The 16446-nt window shown below is 39.8% G+C and overlaps 3 protein-coding genes across 3 annotated transcripts; 1 reads left to right on the forward strand and 2 right to left on the reverse strand.

Annotated features, from left to right (window-relative positions):
- Window positions 1-1115: 1115 nt before the first annotated feature.
- Window positions 1116-5534, forward strand: LOC137958569 (protein ADP-ribosyltransferase PARP3). The gene is made up of 17 exons (XM_068805635.1): window positions 1116-1121; window positions 1430-1713; window positions 1866-2067; window positions 2208-2318; window positions 2396-2523; window positions 2617-2791; window positions 2874-3007; window positions 3118-3355; window positions 3451-3578; window positions 3654-3730; window positions 3802-3962; window positions 4042-4251; window positions 4350-4452; window positions 4537-4619; window positions 4794-4937; window positions 5028-5210; window positions 5284-5534. Exons 1-17 carry the CDS (start codon window positions 1116-1118, stop codon window positions 5350-5352), a joined length of 2436 nt encoding a protein of 811 aa, XP_068661736.1. The 3' UTR covers window positions 5353-5534.
- A 1200-nt stretch (window positions 5535-6734) lies between these two features.
- LOC137959880 (WPP domain-interacting tail-anchored protein 1-like) lies at window positions 6735-11464 on the reverse strand. Its single transcript, XM_068807286.1, has 4 exons — window positions 11397-11464; window positions 10252-11138; window positions 8860-9896; window positions 6735-7291 (listed from the first exon to the last, which is right to left on the reverse strand). The coding sequence occupies exons 2-4, from the start codon at window positions 10811-10813 to the stop codon at window positions 7211-7213; spliced, it is 1680 nt and encodes a 559-aa protein (XP_068663387.1). The 5' UTR covers window positions 10814-11138; window positions 11397-11464; the 3' UTR covers window positions 6735-7210.
- Window positions 11465-12086: 622 nt separating this feature from the next.
- Window positions 12087-15637, reverse strand: LOC137959893 (small ribosomal subunit protein uS17). The gene is made up of 6 exons (XM_068807301.1): window positions 15530-15637; window positions 15190-15230; window positions 15002-15102; window positions 12677-12821; window positions 12508-12597; window positions 12087-12419 (listed from the first exon to the last, which is right to left on the reverse strand). The coding sequence occupies exons 1-6, from the start codon at window positions 15539-15541 to the stop codon at window positions 12329-12331; spliced, it is 480 nt and encodes a 159-aa protein (XP_068663402.1). The 5' UTR covers window positions 15542-15637; the 3' UTR covers window positions 12087-12328.
- Window positions 15638-16446: the final 809 nt, after the last annotated feature.

The raw sequence follows: 16446 nt of genomic DNA on the forward strand, positions 1-16446 counted from the left end.
AAGAATTCTCATATATTTAATAGAGAAGCCTCGAAATTTCAAAACATATGAAGCAGTTGTAGAGATTTTGATTTTATAGTGATCTCTAATTACTTCCTCTCTTCTTCTTCTTCTTTTTTCCTGCTTTCTTCGTTTCTGTTGCGAAACCAACCTCATATATATATATATATATATTTCAGCCTTTTATCTTCTTTTTCAAGGACATTTTCTAATTTCTAGAACACACTCGTCATGCTCTTCCTTTCACCCTACGCATCATCACATAAGACGATCCCGACAAGCGCCCCACCACCGTACCGTCTCCTTCTGGTATCAGACCACCGCTTCTCATTGCCACCCTGTCTTCCATTATACTCGAACCAAATCTCCTATTACAGTTGGATCTGATGGGTATAATTAGAAATCTAATTTATCCACACCACTGCAAAATCCGCTCTCTCCTCCGTTATCGATAGTAGTAAAGAGCATCACTATGCAGTGCTTTTAGGACGAAGGAGGCTCGTCTGGAAAAAGGAACAGGCCAACTAAGTGGGTTCGATCAGACCTCTCCATGATATCAGGCGATATTTTACACAATTTAATTGATATATTTACAAACTGCACCGGGTATCATCTGGGTGAGGAAGACGATTTCAAAGCAAAAAACAGCCTGATTCACACTCTCTGTTCTCGGACCTACTATGGCTTCGATTCCATGTTGGTTTGGGTTCACCAACATTGTACAAATCTAGGTATCGCTCTGCCCTGTTCTATTGCATGTCCCGAACATCTATGCAGATGGGCCTAAAAACACCTGTTATCTCCTCTTCTCCGGAGAACTTCCCTTTTGGAGACGTGTCGTTTGATCTCCTCTAAACAGTAACGTGGCGTCCTAAAGAGTTGACAAAACATTCATGGAGGAACAAGACGTGTCTCTGCGTCGACAAGCTTTCGTTTATAAAAAGATCGATTGCTTGTCGTTCATGTTTTACTTAATTCCCAGCGTTATTTTGTCTTAACATGCTCCCATCTTCTTTCAGCGAGAGCTTGTTTTTCTCTAATTTCCCGCTAGTGTTTGATAGAAGATTGAAGATTAAAAGGTGTCTCTGGCGTAAGAAGAAGAGCATTTGCTGAAGATGAAGGTTAGTTCTATATTAATCATCTCTTCTGTACTGGTTTCTAGCTCTACGGTGGAGCAGTTGTTCAGTGTCAAGGATGCATTATAGCTATTTTTAGTTTTTCTTTAACTAGAGATGAGAAGTGGGTTTCGTTATTTTCGTTAGAAGTCATATAAACTAGTAGTATTTACTCTTCTTAGGATTTAAAGGAACTCTTCAGTGGTTAATTCTGGTTCGGTGTTTGGCTTACTTGTAACACGAATACAAGAGTAGACTGATGTTTTAATCAAGTGAAACTCTTCTTTACTGAAATTTTTTCTACTGGAATTTAGCAGGAGACGAGGTCTCAAGTCCATGCAGCTGCCGAAGACGAAGGCAAAGTAGGAACGAGGAAGCACAAGACAGAGAATAAGGAAGCAGATAACAAAGGCAAAAAGCCCAAAGCTACGAACAACGACAATGGCCACGGAGATGGGAAACCAGCCTCCGAAGCTGCAGATTTTGAAGACTTCTGTAAGTTCACCAAGGAGTACCTCTCTGTTGACGACATGAGGAAAATATTGGAGGCTAATGACCAAGAGTATCTTGCTTCTGATGACACTGTGGTGTCAAGATGGTAAGTTATATTGAATTAACTTCAATATACTAATTAATAGCTTAGTTAGAACGTTAGAATAACAAGAGGTGTACTTTGGAGTACCATATAAAGACTTTTTTAATCCTTTCAGATACTCATTTAACTGATTCTTTAATCTTGCTGATGAACAGCCAAGACATTATGTATTATGGCCCATTTGGGGAGTGTCCTGTCTGCAACAGCAAGAGCGGATTCGAATACACAGGCAGAGAGTACAAATGCATCTCCTTTTACAGTGAATGGTCGACTTGCACCTATACAACAAGAGACCCACCAAGAAAGGAAGTCGCCCTCAAACTTCCCAATGGAATAAAGGACCCCAAGATTGTTGAAGTAAACCTCTCATTCACTTCTGCCTATTTTGTCATTTGAGAGTTGGTTCAGTAACTAAACTGAAACTAATTTGTTCTCTTTCTGCATTTATTATATGTTTTCTTGAAGTGATAAGTTAAGCTTAATGGTATTTGTTCCAGTGGTTTGAGAAACAAGACCTAGATAATCGCCCCAAAAGGCCGTTGCCTCCTCCGGATCAGCCTTTCCTCGGCGTGACGATTTCTCTCTCTGGGAGGCTTTCACGCACTCATGTGAGGATTTCAGTCATTATCTTGCCATATGTTTGATTCAGATTCCCTAACAATGATCTGTATGTAATTCACTGCAGCAATACTGGAAAAGGGAGATCGAGAAACATGGAGGAAAGGTTTCGAACACTGTTCCTGGTGTGACATGCTTAGTTGTATCACCTGCGGAAAGAGAGCGTGGGGATTCTTTCAAAGTCGTTGAAGCAATGTTAGTTTACTTGTACTATTGTTTGATGAATATTAAATCACTGTTCTGTACATTTTGCAGTCTTGTGTGCTGAGTGGTTTTGGATGGTTTCAGGGAGAGAGAAATCCCTGTTGTCAGAGAAGCATGGCTGACCGACAGCATCGAGAAACAAGCCCCACAGCCAATCGAGGCGTACGATGTTTTGTCTGACCTTGCTCCAGAGGGCCGTGGAATTCCTTGGGACAAAATGGATCCCAGCGAAGAAGCATTGGAATCTCTACCTGCTGAAGTATGGTTTTTCTCTCTTTTGTCTTCTTCAACTCGCGGTCCCTGAGGAATGCTTGCTTACTCTGTATTATGGATTTCGATAGCTGAAAATGTATGGTAAAAGAAGTGTGCACAAGGACTCCATGCTGCGGGAGCAAGGTGGAGTTATCTTTGAGAAGGACGGAATTTTGTTCAACTGCGCACTTTCTGTCTGTGACAAACTCAGGAATATCAATGAGTATGTCTTCCGCTTCTTTACGTATATAACTTACGAATATCAATGGACCTGAGGTGACAAATTTCATAGATGTTTTCTTGTTCTTTTGGCTTTTTTATTCGTGGGGGCAGATACTGTATAATGCAGCTGATAATGGTGCCGGAGAACCGATTGCATTTGTACTTCAAGAAGGGACGAGTTGGTGATGACCCAGGAGCGGAGGAAAGAGTTGAAGAACGGACTGGCGTTGATGAAACTATTGAAGAGTTCGCAAAGATCTTCGAAGGTCTCACTGGTAACAAATTTGAGCCGTGGGAACGGGAGAAGGAATTTAAGAAGAACCCCCTCAAGTTCTATCCCATAGACATCGTAACTTTCCAAATGTTCTCACAGAGACTACTCTCGTTATATAACGACCACTTTTCTGTGATCTCTGTGATTTTCTGGTCTTGTATTTTGTTCAGGATGATGGGTATGACGTGCGGTATGGAGGATTAGGCCTTCGGCAGCTTGGAGTTGCTGCTGCCCACTGCAAGTTGGATTCTCTAGTTGCAAAGTTCATGAAGACTCTTTGCGGTCAAGAGATCTACAGGTTGATAGTTTTTTAACTTACCGTTGGTTTGTGCTGCCGTATGTACCACCGTCCAGCTTACCATGCGTTACACAGGTACGCATTGATGGAGATGGCAATGGATAGCCCAGAGTTGCCCATGGGAATGCTTTCCGAGGTTCATCTAAGGAGATGTAAGAAAGTCTTGCACTCTTATTCGAAATCTACTCTTCTCGCTCGCTCTTATGGAGATCCATCTTTGCAGGCGAGGAAGCTCTTGTAGACTTCCATGAGAAGATAAAATCCGTGACGGATGGTGGTCCGAAGGTTGAAGCTATGTGGGCTGAATTCAGTAACAAGTGGTTTACAGTAATGCATTCCACACGGCCTTTTATCTTCAGGGACTTTCATGAACTTGCAGACAATGTAAGCGAATACCCTTCTTCATCGACGCGGTCTGTACTTTCTCCATTCTCATCAGCTCTGGTCCTGTGGCAAATATCAGGCTGCAGCAGGTTTTGAGACCACCCGTGACATAAACACGGCATCGCGGCTGATAGGTGACATGTCGGGTTCCACCATAGATGATCCTCTGTCAGACAGATACGAGAAGCTGGGTTGCGCAATCAAGGCCTTAGAGAAGGATTCTGATGATTACAAGATGATTCTGAATTACTTGGAGAAAACGTACGAGCCTTTCAAAGTTGGCGATGTGGTAAGATCTGATTCTGTTGAGTAGTTTTTTTCCCGAACATTTTGAGTTTTCTATGGTTTTATGGGCCTTTCGAGTGAAATATTTTGGTCGTCTTCCAGAGCTATGGTGCGTCTGTGGAGAACATCTTTGAAGTTGAGCCCATCGCTTGCCCTTCTCTTGAGGATGTACAAAAGTTGCCCAACAAGATCCTTCTGTGGTGCGGTAAGAAAAGCCAGGGCCGTCCCTTGTGGAATATGTACACGGTTCTTCAGCATAATCGATTTAATTTCTTCCTTCTCTCTCCAGGAACTAGAAGCTCCAATCTCCTCCGCCACCTGCATAAAGGATTTCTACCCGCAGTCTGTTCCATCCCAGCGCCTGGATACATGGTATTTTATCAGCACCTACAGCAATGCTAATTTTTTGTGTGAATAACTGGAGTTCTTTGTCTAGTTTTTTGGTTGTCTCACTGATCAATCTTCCAAACTGTCATTTGGATAAGTAATGGCTTCAGATTACCATTTTTTTGTTTACACGTGTCTGTTGTTCTCCTAAATACGCAGTTTGGTAGGGCAATCGTGTGTTCAGATGCTGCGGCAGAGGCAGCAAGGTATGGATTTACAGCAGTTGATAGGCCCGAAGGGTTCTTGGTGCTTGCGGTCGCTTCTCTCGGAGACGAGATAACGGAAGTTTCTGCCCCACCTGAGGTAGTAAGTTATTTCTGATGCATAATCTTCAGTTGAGAGTAGCAAACCTGTGTAGTTGAGGTTATTCATGAATATTCCTTCAAATTACAGGATACAAGATCCCTCGAAGAGAAGAAAATGGGTGTGAAAGGTTTGGGAAGAAAGACAACAGATGAATCAGAACACCTCGTATGGAAGGATGATATAAAGGTTCCCTGTGGCCGCCTTGTTGAATCAGAGCACAGAGACAGTCTGTTGGAGTACAATGAGTTTGCAGTCTATGATCCCAAACAGGTTAGTACAGCACTTGTTTCACGAGTCTCTGCATCTAAAAGCTAACAAAGGGTGCTTCATGAATTATGTACAGGTTAGTATAAGGTTTCTGGTGGGAGTGAAGTACGAAGAACAGAATGGGGAGATGAATACCGAGGAGTGACAGACTAAGTTGGATTCTGCAACCAACTTTTGGTGTGAATAGTCTACTGGTTCTTCTGTTTCTCTTTAGGCAATGTAAACCTGCTGGTGATTTGATTGTGCATACGTATTTTGTAAAATCATCAGATTCTTAAGCTAGAAGAATACAGGTTTTTGATTCCTGTAGAATGAATATGACCTTGTGGAGCGTTATACTGAGAGGGGATTTCAACTGACCGAACCCCTTAATTTCAACTTGAGCAATTGATATTATAACTGCAGCAAGACATTGATGAAAAATAGTGAATGGAAAGCAGGGTTTGCTTAAAGCTCTCAGGCTGCAGACTCGAGAGTTTTTGAGGGAAAAGAATATGTATGACCTGTGTCGCAAGATCGACCTTTGGAGCTCATGTAAGGTGATGGACAAGTTTTCGATGATGACGGCTTTCTGTGGAAGTCGAGTGGGCGCGGACACGGTGAGGGTTGTCGGCAATGTAGCATGGGCCACTATCATGGACTCATCTGCATGGTGCTGGCGTAGGCGGAGAGAGAGTTAAAGCATTAGGGTAAATCTAGAAAGGGAAGAAGAAACGAGGGAGAAAAAGGAAGAACAGTGAGGGAGCCCCATAAAATTCTATCACTTTCGCTCCTATTTTCTGTTCTCTCTGAGATTCTCTTATTTCAAACAATAGAATGTAGTTTTCTTTTCCTCTTTATTCCTTTTTTGTTTCTCTTGGGAGAACAGTTAAACAATATAAACATGAAAGAGCAAAACAATATTAACTCCCATATGTTCTCTTAAATGCATACAACATTCTACAATGATTTATTGTTCCAAGGGGAAGTTCGAGAAAATGAATGAACTACCTTAATGATCTCAGCAAAAGTTTAAACTCTAAAATGAAAAATTCAGGGGACCATAAGTTAAATGTGAACCTGCATAGCTGCTGGTGGACTCACATCGTTAGTTGTTTCATAGATCTCATACATGACTTACTCAAGATGTAAACAGTTTCAATATTTTTAATATAAGCCACATTAACATTGACAGCCCCATTTCATTTTCAAATGTCTGAAGAAGTAAAATATGAAACAAGTAAGAGATTTGAGTGGAGCAATTTACCTGGAAGCACAACAGGACCAATCTGGAAGCTGATATCAGAAGACTCTTCATCCACATGCTAAGCAGCAAGGATCATAGCTGACGAACATCTGCTAAAAGTGATGCTGAATGAGCTCGGTTGGATCAATATATGTTTGAGGAAATTATGTATACCTTTCAAGGATATATCTCAGATTGTCTCATCTTGTCCTCTTGCTGGTAATATGTACCACTGTCCATCTCAAATACAACGATACAAGGAATTATAACTGAAGTAATAACAGCAACTTGTCAGAGTTATACAACAAGAGATAAACAAGACATGCAAGATGTCAATATTACTTTTTTTTTTCTTTTAATATTGATTACACATGCATGCTACACTTCATTGTATAATTACTGTTTTCTGAAAATGATGAGACTCATTACAAAAAGTGGGAAGATGTAAAGGACGTCTTTAAGGACCAAACAGAGAGGAGAATGAGAGCTCAAGAAATGATATCGTCATGCAACCTCATCTCTGACAAAAGATGACCCATGTGACTATCTGAATAGATCCAGGAGAGGGATCTCAAAATTTCAGCTTTACATGATGATGAAGAAACATTTGCAGTTCAATGCCTGCTTTGAGTAGGATCTGGCTATCCGGCTGCCTTGAGTAGTATCTGGCTATTCGGTTTGTCTGGTTCAGAGGTCAATTGTCTTCACACAACCTACTGTGAAAGGATCACTTCTGATTCTCTGAAGAAGTATGATTTTTGTATTGAGTCATTCTAAGCTACCTGTAACAGACTATATTGCTATTTGTTTTCCTGCAGTTTTCCAACAAGATGCCGTTTTCTTCTTCCAGTGAAGATATCTGCTCATAAAGGAGAGTATACATATATTAGTTTGAAGGGGTTGAGATAGACACACGAACCACAAGTCAGGCAAAAATCACATGATCTAAACTTCTGTGGTGAAGCACGAATGGAGGTGATTCATTAGCTTTAAATCTCAGCTCCAATCAAACATTAGAGATAAGAATAAAATGAAACAAGAAATAAATATAAAATTTAATGCTCAAACCTGTGATTTCTTTATCTTACTTAGAAATAATCATACATATTAGTGAGTCAATATGGCATACCAGAAGACAAACTCTGAAAGTACCATGAAGACAACAAGAAAAGCTTCATGGACTTGCAAAAACCATTTGTTCACAAAGATTTCTTTGTCCACTGCAGAGTACCCATCAACTTCCAAAAGAAGTCCAATATGCCAACTGTACACCTGTTTTTAGATGAAAACAGTTTCTAGACAACCTTTTTAAAATGCATTAGTAAAAGACATCTTTGGATGGTTATCGGGTATTATATTTGTGTTTCCTGATAAGAACACTGAGTTGCCTTCAACACAGTCCAATATGTCAAACCATACACCCACTTCTAGATAAAAACAATTTCTAGTCAACCTAGTAAAAGTGCTCAAGTAATACCATTTTCAGAGGATTTAGATGGAGTCAAATAAATGAAATTGTCAAACTCCATTTTGAGGTTGTACTTGTGGTCCTTATCTGATGCTTGTTTTCTGAAAGTGAGTTATTTTACATATTAGTCCTACATTGGTTAGGGCATAAGAAAAACCCGGAGCATGTTAGTTGGGAACAGGTCTTCTAACTTTGGCTAGACATTTTGGTATGGATCTAAACCGCTATGATGAGCAACATCAAAGTTAGTGTCTCTTTCTTATTTAATGGCTCTTGTGCCTGTCCCATCTTAGGTCAGGTTGTCTTTTTAAGCTTGAGCTTATGGAGTATATTAGGTGAACTGTTCCACCTTTTTGTGGTTGGACTTGCCCCATTTCAACTATTACATACCAACTACATAGAACTACCAACAGTCCAAACATTCATTTAGATTCTCTAAATTTTTTGAAGCCTTTTAACCCTTGATAAACCATGAACCTTTACCTTACTACGATTGTTGTTATTTATCTGATATCATCTCAAACGAAAAGTCAGTCCTCAATCATTAATAATAATGTTTACGACGAAGATGAAGCATTTCACTCGACATTAATTTTGAGATTCATAACCCTACCCAGATAATTTGCTCAAATTGCTTCAAGCCAGAAAGTCAAAAGTAGGAGACTCAAGTTCATCATCTAAAACAAATCAGAGGATGAGAAAGAGGTTGAAATGAGATGGAACTAAAAGACACCTGAGACATTTATCAACCACTTAATGCTTCAAATTTTATTTAGTTAATTTCTTGAACTCACCTAGTAAAAAAAACAATTTACTGGTGCAGTGAACGAAAAAGAGACCTTAAACAAAACAGCCATACTTTAGCTAAGTGCACACTTTTACCTCATCCAGTTGTAACCTTTTAGTTATCAACAGTATATAACTGAAAATTGGAGAATGTAGAAAAAGATGGCCAAGACCTGTGTTTGAAGTCGCTCTCTTTCAACTGTCAGTTGCATGAGCAAGTCAGAGATTACTTTAGTCCGCATATCAATGGCATTTGCTGTGGTCTTCTTTACATCATCTGCTTGACGTACAGATGCCTCTAATGATTCAACTCTTTCTCTAAGAACTCCCAACTCCTCATTCTGTTCCAAGTTGGTCTCTGTTAACAAAATACACTTAGCTTCTGCACTGTCTGCTCTTTTCTCTGCTTCCATGAGTTTTGCCTTCAAATCCTCGATTACATTTCCCATATCTCCCAGTGCAGAATAAAACATACCCTGCTTCTCTTGGTTTGCTTCAAACAATGCCTTTGCATGCTGTAATTGAGTATCAGATTTCTTAAGCTGCTTTTCAAGCAATCCAATATTTCCTCTATTGTTGTTGCCATTCCTAAGAAGAGCAACTTGTTGATTGAGCTCAAAATTAGTGCTTGCTAATAATTTGTTCTCGGCTTCAGCATTCTTACACTTGCTTTCAACTTGTGAAAGCTTCTCCTTTAGGTTCTCAATGTCGCTTTCTAGCCCAGCGATTTTGCAAGTTGATATATTGAAGAGCTCTGAATTCATACAGTCTGAACAGCTTGCCTTCTCTAGCAGAATGTCCGCTTGTATAAGCTGCTTCTCCGGAAAACGAACCTTAGATCTCATCTCACCTTCCCTCTGTGCTGAGCTATTCAAATTGAGGTGAGTTATATGGAGCGAATCCACCAGCTCTTTCGAGATAGCAATCAACACTTCAGCCATAATTTGGGTCTCAAAGAATTTCACCAATGAGATATCTGTTGCTTCTTCGGTACAACAAATGTTTCTCTCTGACTTGTTTAATTTCGTAAGAAGATTTTCTTCACTATTTATTGACATGGTCAGTTTATTTTCAAGGTCCAACTCTCTGGCTAAAGATTTCTCCAACATCCTCAAGATATGCCTCTGCTGTGCGGCAGTTTGCACTTCCACCTTGGCAATCCTGGGAGAGAACAGAGAATTTTCTGAAAAACCCAAAATTTCATTCTGCCCTACAGCCAAAAGAAACAAATTAGAGCACAATATCTGGCATAATTCCACTATTATAATTTGCTATATTTGATGCATTTCTTTTATTGATAATAACCAGTCTAATAATTTTTTCAGTCCGTGAGAGGAGATAGGTAAAGATCTCTGGAGAGGATCTAAAATGACTCACGATGCCTGACAAAAGACATTCACGAGCAGAAAATTTCCTCAAAGGCGTGGCCAATGAGCAAAGATGCCTCCAATAAGAAGTTCTAATCTAGGACAGATCCTCTCAAGATGACAAGAAATTGCCCTTCACCTACGTATATACCTTTAGAATGACAAGCAAGAGAAATATCACATAGCTTTAGAGCTTACAAGTTTCCTGACCGCAACAGTCTATCATACTCTGAAACTTAACCGAATGCATCCTCATCTCACCGACCTGGTCTTGTAACAGCCTCAGGGACTCTTTAGAGTCTTCCAGTTTCGCTTCCAACTCCAGAAAAGATCCTTCTAATAGATCACATGAAGATATTTTCTCATGGGCGTCCACAATATCCATCTGAACGATAGACGTAAAATTGTCGAGCTCCCTCACCTCAGAATCAAATATCGCTGACAAAAGATCAAACTCCAATGCACTGTCAATGGAGTCATCCCCGACATCCTCATACTCCACAGCGAGAGATTCGTAATCAATTATTCCAGCAGCCACAATTTTCAGAAGTTTATCGAGGTTTAGCAATCTATCTGCAGAATATGCCAAATCAAGATCAATTCTCGTAAGAATTCCAGCATGGACAAGTTCCCTCAGTTTCTCAACGTTAAGCGGGTGTTGAGGCGAGAAAATGGCATCCGATGCCAGTGGTAGACCAACTGCATCTTTCGTTTTGACGTCCATAATTGCATCACCTTCTCTTTCAGCCTCAAAAGGCATTTTCTATCCGGAAAAGAAAAAACGAGTCCAAGCAACCCAAAACAAATTAATTAACATCCGGGCGAAAACCCACCATTTCGCGAGCATTCACTGACAGGATAAAGGGAAGTAATTGGTCAGCCGGAACTGACTGTTAATACGGTGATCCTAAATTTGAGACGAAGTAAGAATGCCCCATGATATTGAAACCTCCCTCGGTTACCAGTAACTCGCCTGATCGAGCCACCGAACTCCGGGTCCAGGATTCCATCTCAGGTGCTGGGCCGGAGTTCCTCCCGCCGATGCCAGCCCTCTCATTCTTTTACTCTCTATGATTTCCATACTTCTTTGTTTTTCATGGATAGGATTGCATCAGACCCGAAAAAGAAGTCAGACACGGAACAAAAAAAAGAACGGACTCCGTCAATTTGCAAATCTATAAATCATGTATCTACAAACTACATCTAACCTATCGATGGGGATCATTTACTTTCTAAAAATATAAACTATCAATGCTTGGATTAGATATGCAGCAAATAAAAGATCTCTAAGATAAGACCTTAAACATAGCAAGAATTTACAGTCAGGAGAAAACATAGGTTACCAGATTCGTCTTCTCTTCGGTGGAGATCGGAGTTCTGTGTCTGGACTTCCAACCAACCCATATCGGTTCTCTTCAGTAGAGATTCGTCTTTTATCATTTACAACTTGAAGCAGTTATATGGTGCGGCTGGGCATGTTGTGTGCCATCAAGATCTTTCTAAAGAGTGACACTGAGACCTTAAATTGATATTGGAAACCTCAGAAGATACGTTTTTTTATGCCCAGGAAGATCTATTTACAGTAGATAATCATGATGGAGAGTTGTATAACCAGGAGAAAGGTGGCAGTGAATCCAGTAGATGCGACAATTCAATCGTTTGGCCTTCATCATTTTCTCCTTCTCTTTAGGCCTTCACGCCAATAATTGTTAGATCATTTGATTATCTGGGTAAATGATTACAAACCCAAAGCCATTAGATTGAATATTAAGTGATCGAATAACCTTCATATCTTGTTTTTGCTTCACTTTGTTGCCATCATTGGGCTAGTAGTTCGGATAATGTGGTGAACAACTCTCAACATATTGTTTACCCAAATTGGGGTATGCCAGTCTGCTCAAGACTTGCTACAGCGAGTAGCAAGGGGTGACTGACCTAAGAATAGAAATAGTTCAAATGCACCTTATACCCTGACATGCCCCCTCCCCAATCTCAGTTGACCCAGCATTGTTATAGTGATAAATAGACTAGACTAGTAAAAAAAACCCTGCTATAAGTCCCATAGGCTGAGGCCTGAACGGTAATACAACAATAATTTGAGGCTTCTCCAAATCATCTAAAAATTCAACACAGAATGAATAGGCTAAAAGCCCATGTGCTAGAAGGAAATATTGACTAATGGAAGACAAGTATTGTCCATCGTTTCCAAAAACGTGCGCCTAGTGAATAAGTAGACCAAACACTGAAGATGTTAATGGCCACATATACCAAGGCCTCACATTCCTGTAAAAGCCTTTTTCCCACCAGTTGAGGATCCTGCAGGAATAACCTTCAACACGTTGAATCTCACAGTCTTGGACAGGGGCCTGAAACAGGATTAACACAGTAATATGAGGCTTCTCCACATCATCTAAAAATTCTATATGAAATGAATCACTGTTTTTAAAGTGATACCTGCACTGCCCAATTATTACGTGATCTCCCTCTTTCACACGGAAGCATGGAGATGTATGCGCCGGAATATTAGAATGCCTCTTCTCATACCTGAAAATGACAAAAATACGTACACTAGTCCGTTCTCATTGAAATCAGTACATGGCAGAAGTTATTGTTCTTTTTTTACCTTTGGTATTTCTTGACCCAGTGGAGATAGTTCCTCCTAACTATAATGGTTCTCATCATCTTCGCACTGTGACAAGTTCCTGCAAGGATGCGTCCCCTGATAGAAACACTGCCGGTAAAGGGGCACTTTTTATCAATATACGTCCCTGCGAGTTCATCAATAGCCACAACCAGTTAAAAAACTTGTGAGCACAGAGTGAAAGCCTCAAAAGCCTTCTTGAGCCCTCTCCCCCCAAAAAAAATAGCACATGCAGAAATAGAACAAAAAGTACACTTAGAACAAAGTGACTGTAATTATTTTTTGATAAGTTGAGTGTGACTATTTTTTATATGTTGATTATATGCACACACAGATACCCAATACCCCTGCTAGACTAAACTGAAGACCTCACACTAGATAATGAACCCAGGGCACAATCCACTAAAGTGACTGTAAGTGCACCCAATGTCCCTATGCAATAACCCAATCAAACTAAATCAGTAAAAAAAATGCAATCGAGCCTTGAAAACAAATGGAAAACAAATGGTATAAACTAGAAAGACAAGCAAATTTTCTAAAGAAAAAGGTAAAGAAAGCTACCTAAAGGAAATGATTAAGTGAATGGAAAGAAGTCAACCAATAAAGTTGTAAGGAAGATTGTATCATCAGCTGGGGTATTGGAGCCAAAGAACCTCCTTTGCACCATTGGCAGCAGTTTTTTTAGATTCAAGACTTCGGATATAAATGTTGTTTGTAAGTTGTCTCATGTACCTAAGCCGGCCAATGGGTTGCTCACTCTTTTAACTTAGGCAAGGATTAATCTCCAATCTCTCATTTTAAAGGACCCTCCTTTATAATGCTCCTATCTGCCTCCGGGATTTAATAAAAAACACTTTTTTCTATTAAAAAGGAAATAATAAAACTAATAAAAGCTGGAATGAAGAAGTAATTAGAAAGAAAAACATTCCACTCAACCCCCTCTTGTAATGCTTGTATTTGCTTCCTTTTCCTAAAAACAAAGATAATTAAACCAATAAAAGCTGGAACAAAGTAACAAAAAAATAGATTCTACTCAACACACAATCTGTTCAGCAAATTTACTCTCCTTAGGTTGAGTTAGTGCAGCTCCAGAACTCAAAAAACAAATACTAGAAGTGCAATGAACTTATAGCATATCAACAAAGTTACAAGAGAAACCATTAAAATGCATCACATTACATAATTGTTCCTTTCGCCACAAAATGAATTTATTTTTTGAATGCCACAACTTAATAGTTTCAAATATGAGGTCCAGAAGGCTAGGCAAAATAAACTGAACCACTGCGAACATTCAGACATTAAAATCAAATGTCATTTGTCTCTTTTCCATTTTTAGCTAAGAACTGCTAAATGAGACTCTTCAAAGATTTGGATACATGAATTTTGTTTATGACAGAGATCATGAACGTTACATGCCAGTTCTATAGGGTATTAAACATATTGCGGAATGTCATTCAAAGTGTTGCTTACACGATCATAATTTAGAGAAAAGGAACCATAATTACTTTTCATAATATATTTTAGACTACTCATTCCAATCAAGAAATGCATGTTCAATTCCAGAAGTTTCATAATCAGTCACATACATCTCCATGTAAAATAGATGTTACAATATCCAGAGAATCCTTCTACAATCCAATTGGATCTACAAGAATGTGGGTAAACTGAAGCCCAAAAACCCGAAAACCTCAAATTCTCATAGCTCCCACATGTGACGATTAGAGATAACACCGACTGGAAAGGGGTACGAGATCATAATCTAGCGACCATCATTGTCACAAGAACCATGGAAAACTAACGACTATGGTTTTGCTTAGGCATCTAGAAGCTTCAAGAAAAGAAAGTGAGAAAGCAGGTTACACATCATGTATTTTTATTAATGGATGTATCAACAGTTGAAAGCATTCTTGACCTGATGGTGACAGTTGAAAGCGCTCTTGAACTGATGGTGAGTCCATTTGGGTACTCCCAACATCTTTTTAACAATAGGTATTCTAAACTATATCGCATGTAGGACAATAAAAATACAATCAGGTGACGTCGGTGCCAGAAAGTTGTTACGCAATGTGCTCATTCCCCTCAAAAACAGTTTTAGCTTCAATTATAAATGAGACTTTATCTTTAACAACATTCAATACCTTCAGTATTTTCTATTTGGCACACTAGTAGACTACCCAGACTACCCATTTAATCTTAGCAAGTATCAAAACCAGCGACGAACAAATAAGGTACCAGAGTACATGCATCAACGCATTGCAGAGTGAGTATACCCTAAAACGAAGGTCAATTTTCGTGAATCTGAGTTACCTTCAATTGCTTCCCTCGGTGTTTTGAAGCCCAAACCAATACTTTTCCAGAAACGGTTACCACCTTTTCCAGGCCTCTTTCCTCTCCCAGATTTCTTCGAGCTGCATAACAATCCATTAAGATCCATAACCGAAAAATCCAACTACATAGACAAAAGAGTAAAGTAAAACCAATAAGCAGAAACTTGCCTTAGAAACACTTTGGGTTGCTTCAGGAACGCCTTCTCTGTCTGCTCAACACAAACAACTCAAACGTAAGAATAAAAAAAAAATCAAAAAACACCGAATCCTTTTTTGACGCATCAATTAAACTGAACAGTTGGAAGTAAATAAGCGCAGCTAGCTCTAGACGCTCCGTAAAGAAAAGGTTTTGTTTTCCTCAATACAAACTGATAAAGCACTAATGACATAACATCCGCTCAAGACAATTTCCAAGGATGGAGCACCTTAGAGGAGTCACAGCATGATACGATAAATTGGAACTTCCGGAGAAAATGAGAAGTGAATAAATAAAGATCTGGGAGCCAACCTGTTCCGCCATGATCTCGAGAGCGACAAACTGCGACGAGAGACCTCAGACACGAATATAGAAAACCCTAGACACCAAGTCCACCCTCCTGAAGCAGAAGAGTATATAAAGCAGGATTTAGGGCAAAACTAAGGAGACCTGACAGCGTGAAGAGAAATCGTTGCGGGCCGGCCCAGTATTCTTTTATATTAATTCTAACACTACGTCGTCCCATATCCTGGCCCAGCCCATTACGTTCTGAAATGGGGTCGTCTTATAACAGAGTTGAGGTTATCATTGGTCAAGGTACCCCTTTCGAAACAACTTAGTTACTTCTAATGTTAAAATAGGAAATGATTCATATAAATTGTTTGTCATAGCCTCATAAGAGAACAATTTATACATTTTGATTGGAGTAAGTTGACGGTCGATACAACTGACATTGGAATTCCTTAAGACAACTTAAAAGTCTCTTCAGAGGGTAAAACCACCATTGCCGACACCACTCTGGATTACCCACAAGAAGAAGAAAGCCACTTCCCTTCAGCACCGATGAGGAAGAAGAACATGATGATTTGTTCAAAATTGATATAGACATACTGAACAAATTCCCTCGGAGAAGGTGCTTTAGTTCTGTGACTGCTTCTCAAAATGTGCTCCTTGCCAAACTGCCTCTTGCCTGTTGCAGATGTTTCCATAGCGATTCCTTCTTCGCTCTCTCCCTCGGCGCTTGTGAAAAGAGATGGTGTGCACAGGATTATGGAATTGAGAGGTTCAAAGAGTCTATTTCGCTCGAGTAACAACCATCAAAGAACGAGTAGCGCGGATTCACTGCCGTCTGGTTTTCTGTTCGATGGGCAATCAGGCGCTCAACACCCCGGAGATCGCCTGACTTAGCGATCACTATACCCGTTAGTCCAGTTTCATGGTCTAGTGTG

Source organism: Aristolochia californica, unplaced genomic scaffold (assembly GCF_029961685.1).
Source record: "Aristolochia californica isolate CCGP_79_NKW_82.1479 unplaced genomic scaffold, dmAriCali1.0.hap1 SCAF_3, whole genome shotgun sequence".
NCBI lineage: Eukaryota > Viridiplantae > Streptophyta > Magnoliopsida > Piperales > Aristolochiaceae > Aristolochia > Aristolochia californica.

What these genes read in the sequence shown, in the direction of transcription:
- LOC137958569 (XM_068805635.1), top strand. An exon ending in TGGAATCTCTACCTGCTGAA is followed by an intron (nt 2,792 to 2,873) that starts GTATGGTTTTTC and finishes GGATTTCGATAG; the next exon opens with CTGAAAATGTATGGTAAAAG. An exon ending in TCCCAGCGCCTGGATACATG is followed by an intron (nt 4,620 to 4,793) that starts GTATTTTATCAG and finishes CTAAATACGCAG; the next exon opens with TTTGGTAGGGCAATCGTGTG.
- LOC137959880 (XM_068807286.1), bottom strand. Translation starts at nt 10,813, where the DNA reads ATGCCTTTTGAGGCTGAAAGAGAAGGTGATGCAATTATGGACGTCAAA. An exon ending in CTGTTGCGGTCAGGAAACTT is followed by an intron (nt 9,897 to 10,251) that starts GTAAGCTCTAAA and finishes TTTTGGCTGTAG; the next exon opens with GGCAGAATGAAATTTTGGGT. An exon ending in GAGAGCGACTTCAAACACAG is followed by an intron (nt 7,292 to 8,859) that starts GTCTTGGCCATC and finishes CTTTATGAGCAG; the next exon opens with ATATCTTCACTGGAAGAAGA.
- LOC137959893 (XM_068807301.1), bottom strand. An exon ending in CAACCCAAAGTGTTTCTAAG is followed by an intron (nt 15,103 to 15,189) that starts GCAAGTTTCTGC and finishes ATTGTTATGCAG; the next exon opens with CTCGAAGAAATCTGGGAGAG. An exon ending in TGGGTCAAGAAATACCAAAG is followed by an intron (nt 12,598 to 12,676) that starts GTAAAAAAAGAA and finishes TGTCATTTTCAG; the next exon opens with GTATGAGAAGAGGCATTCTA.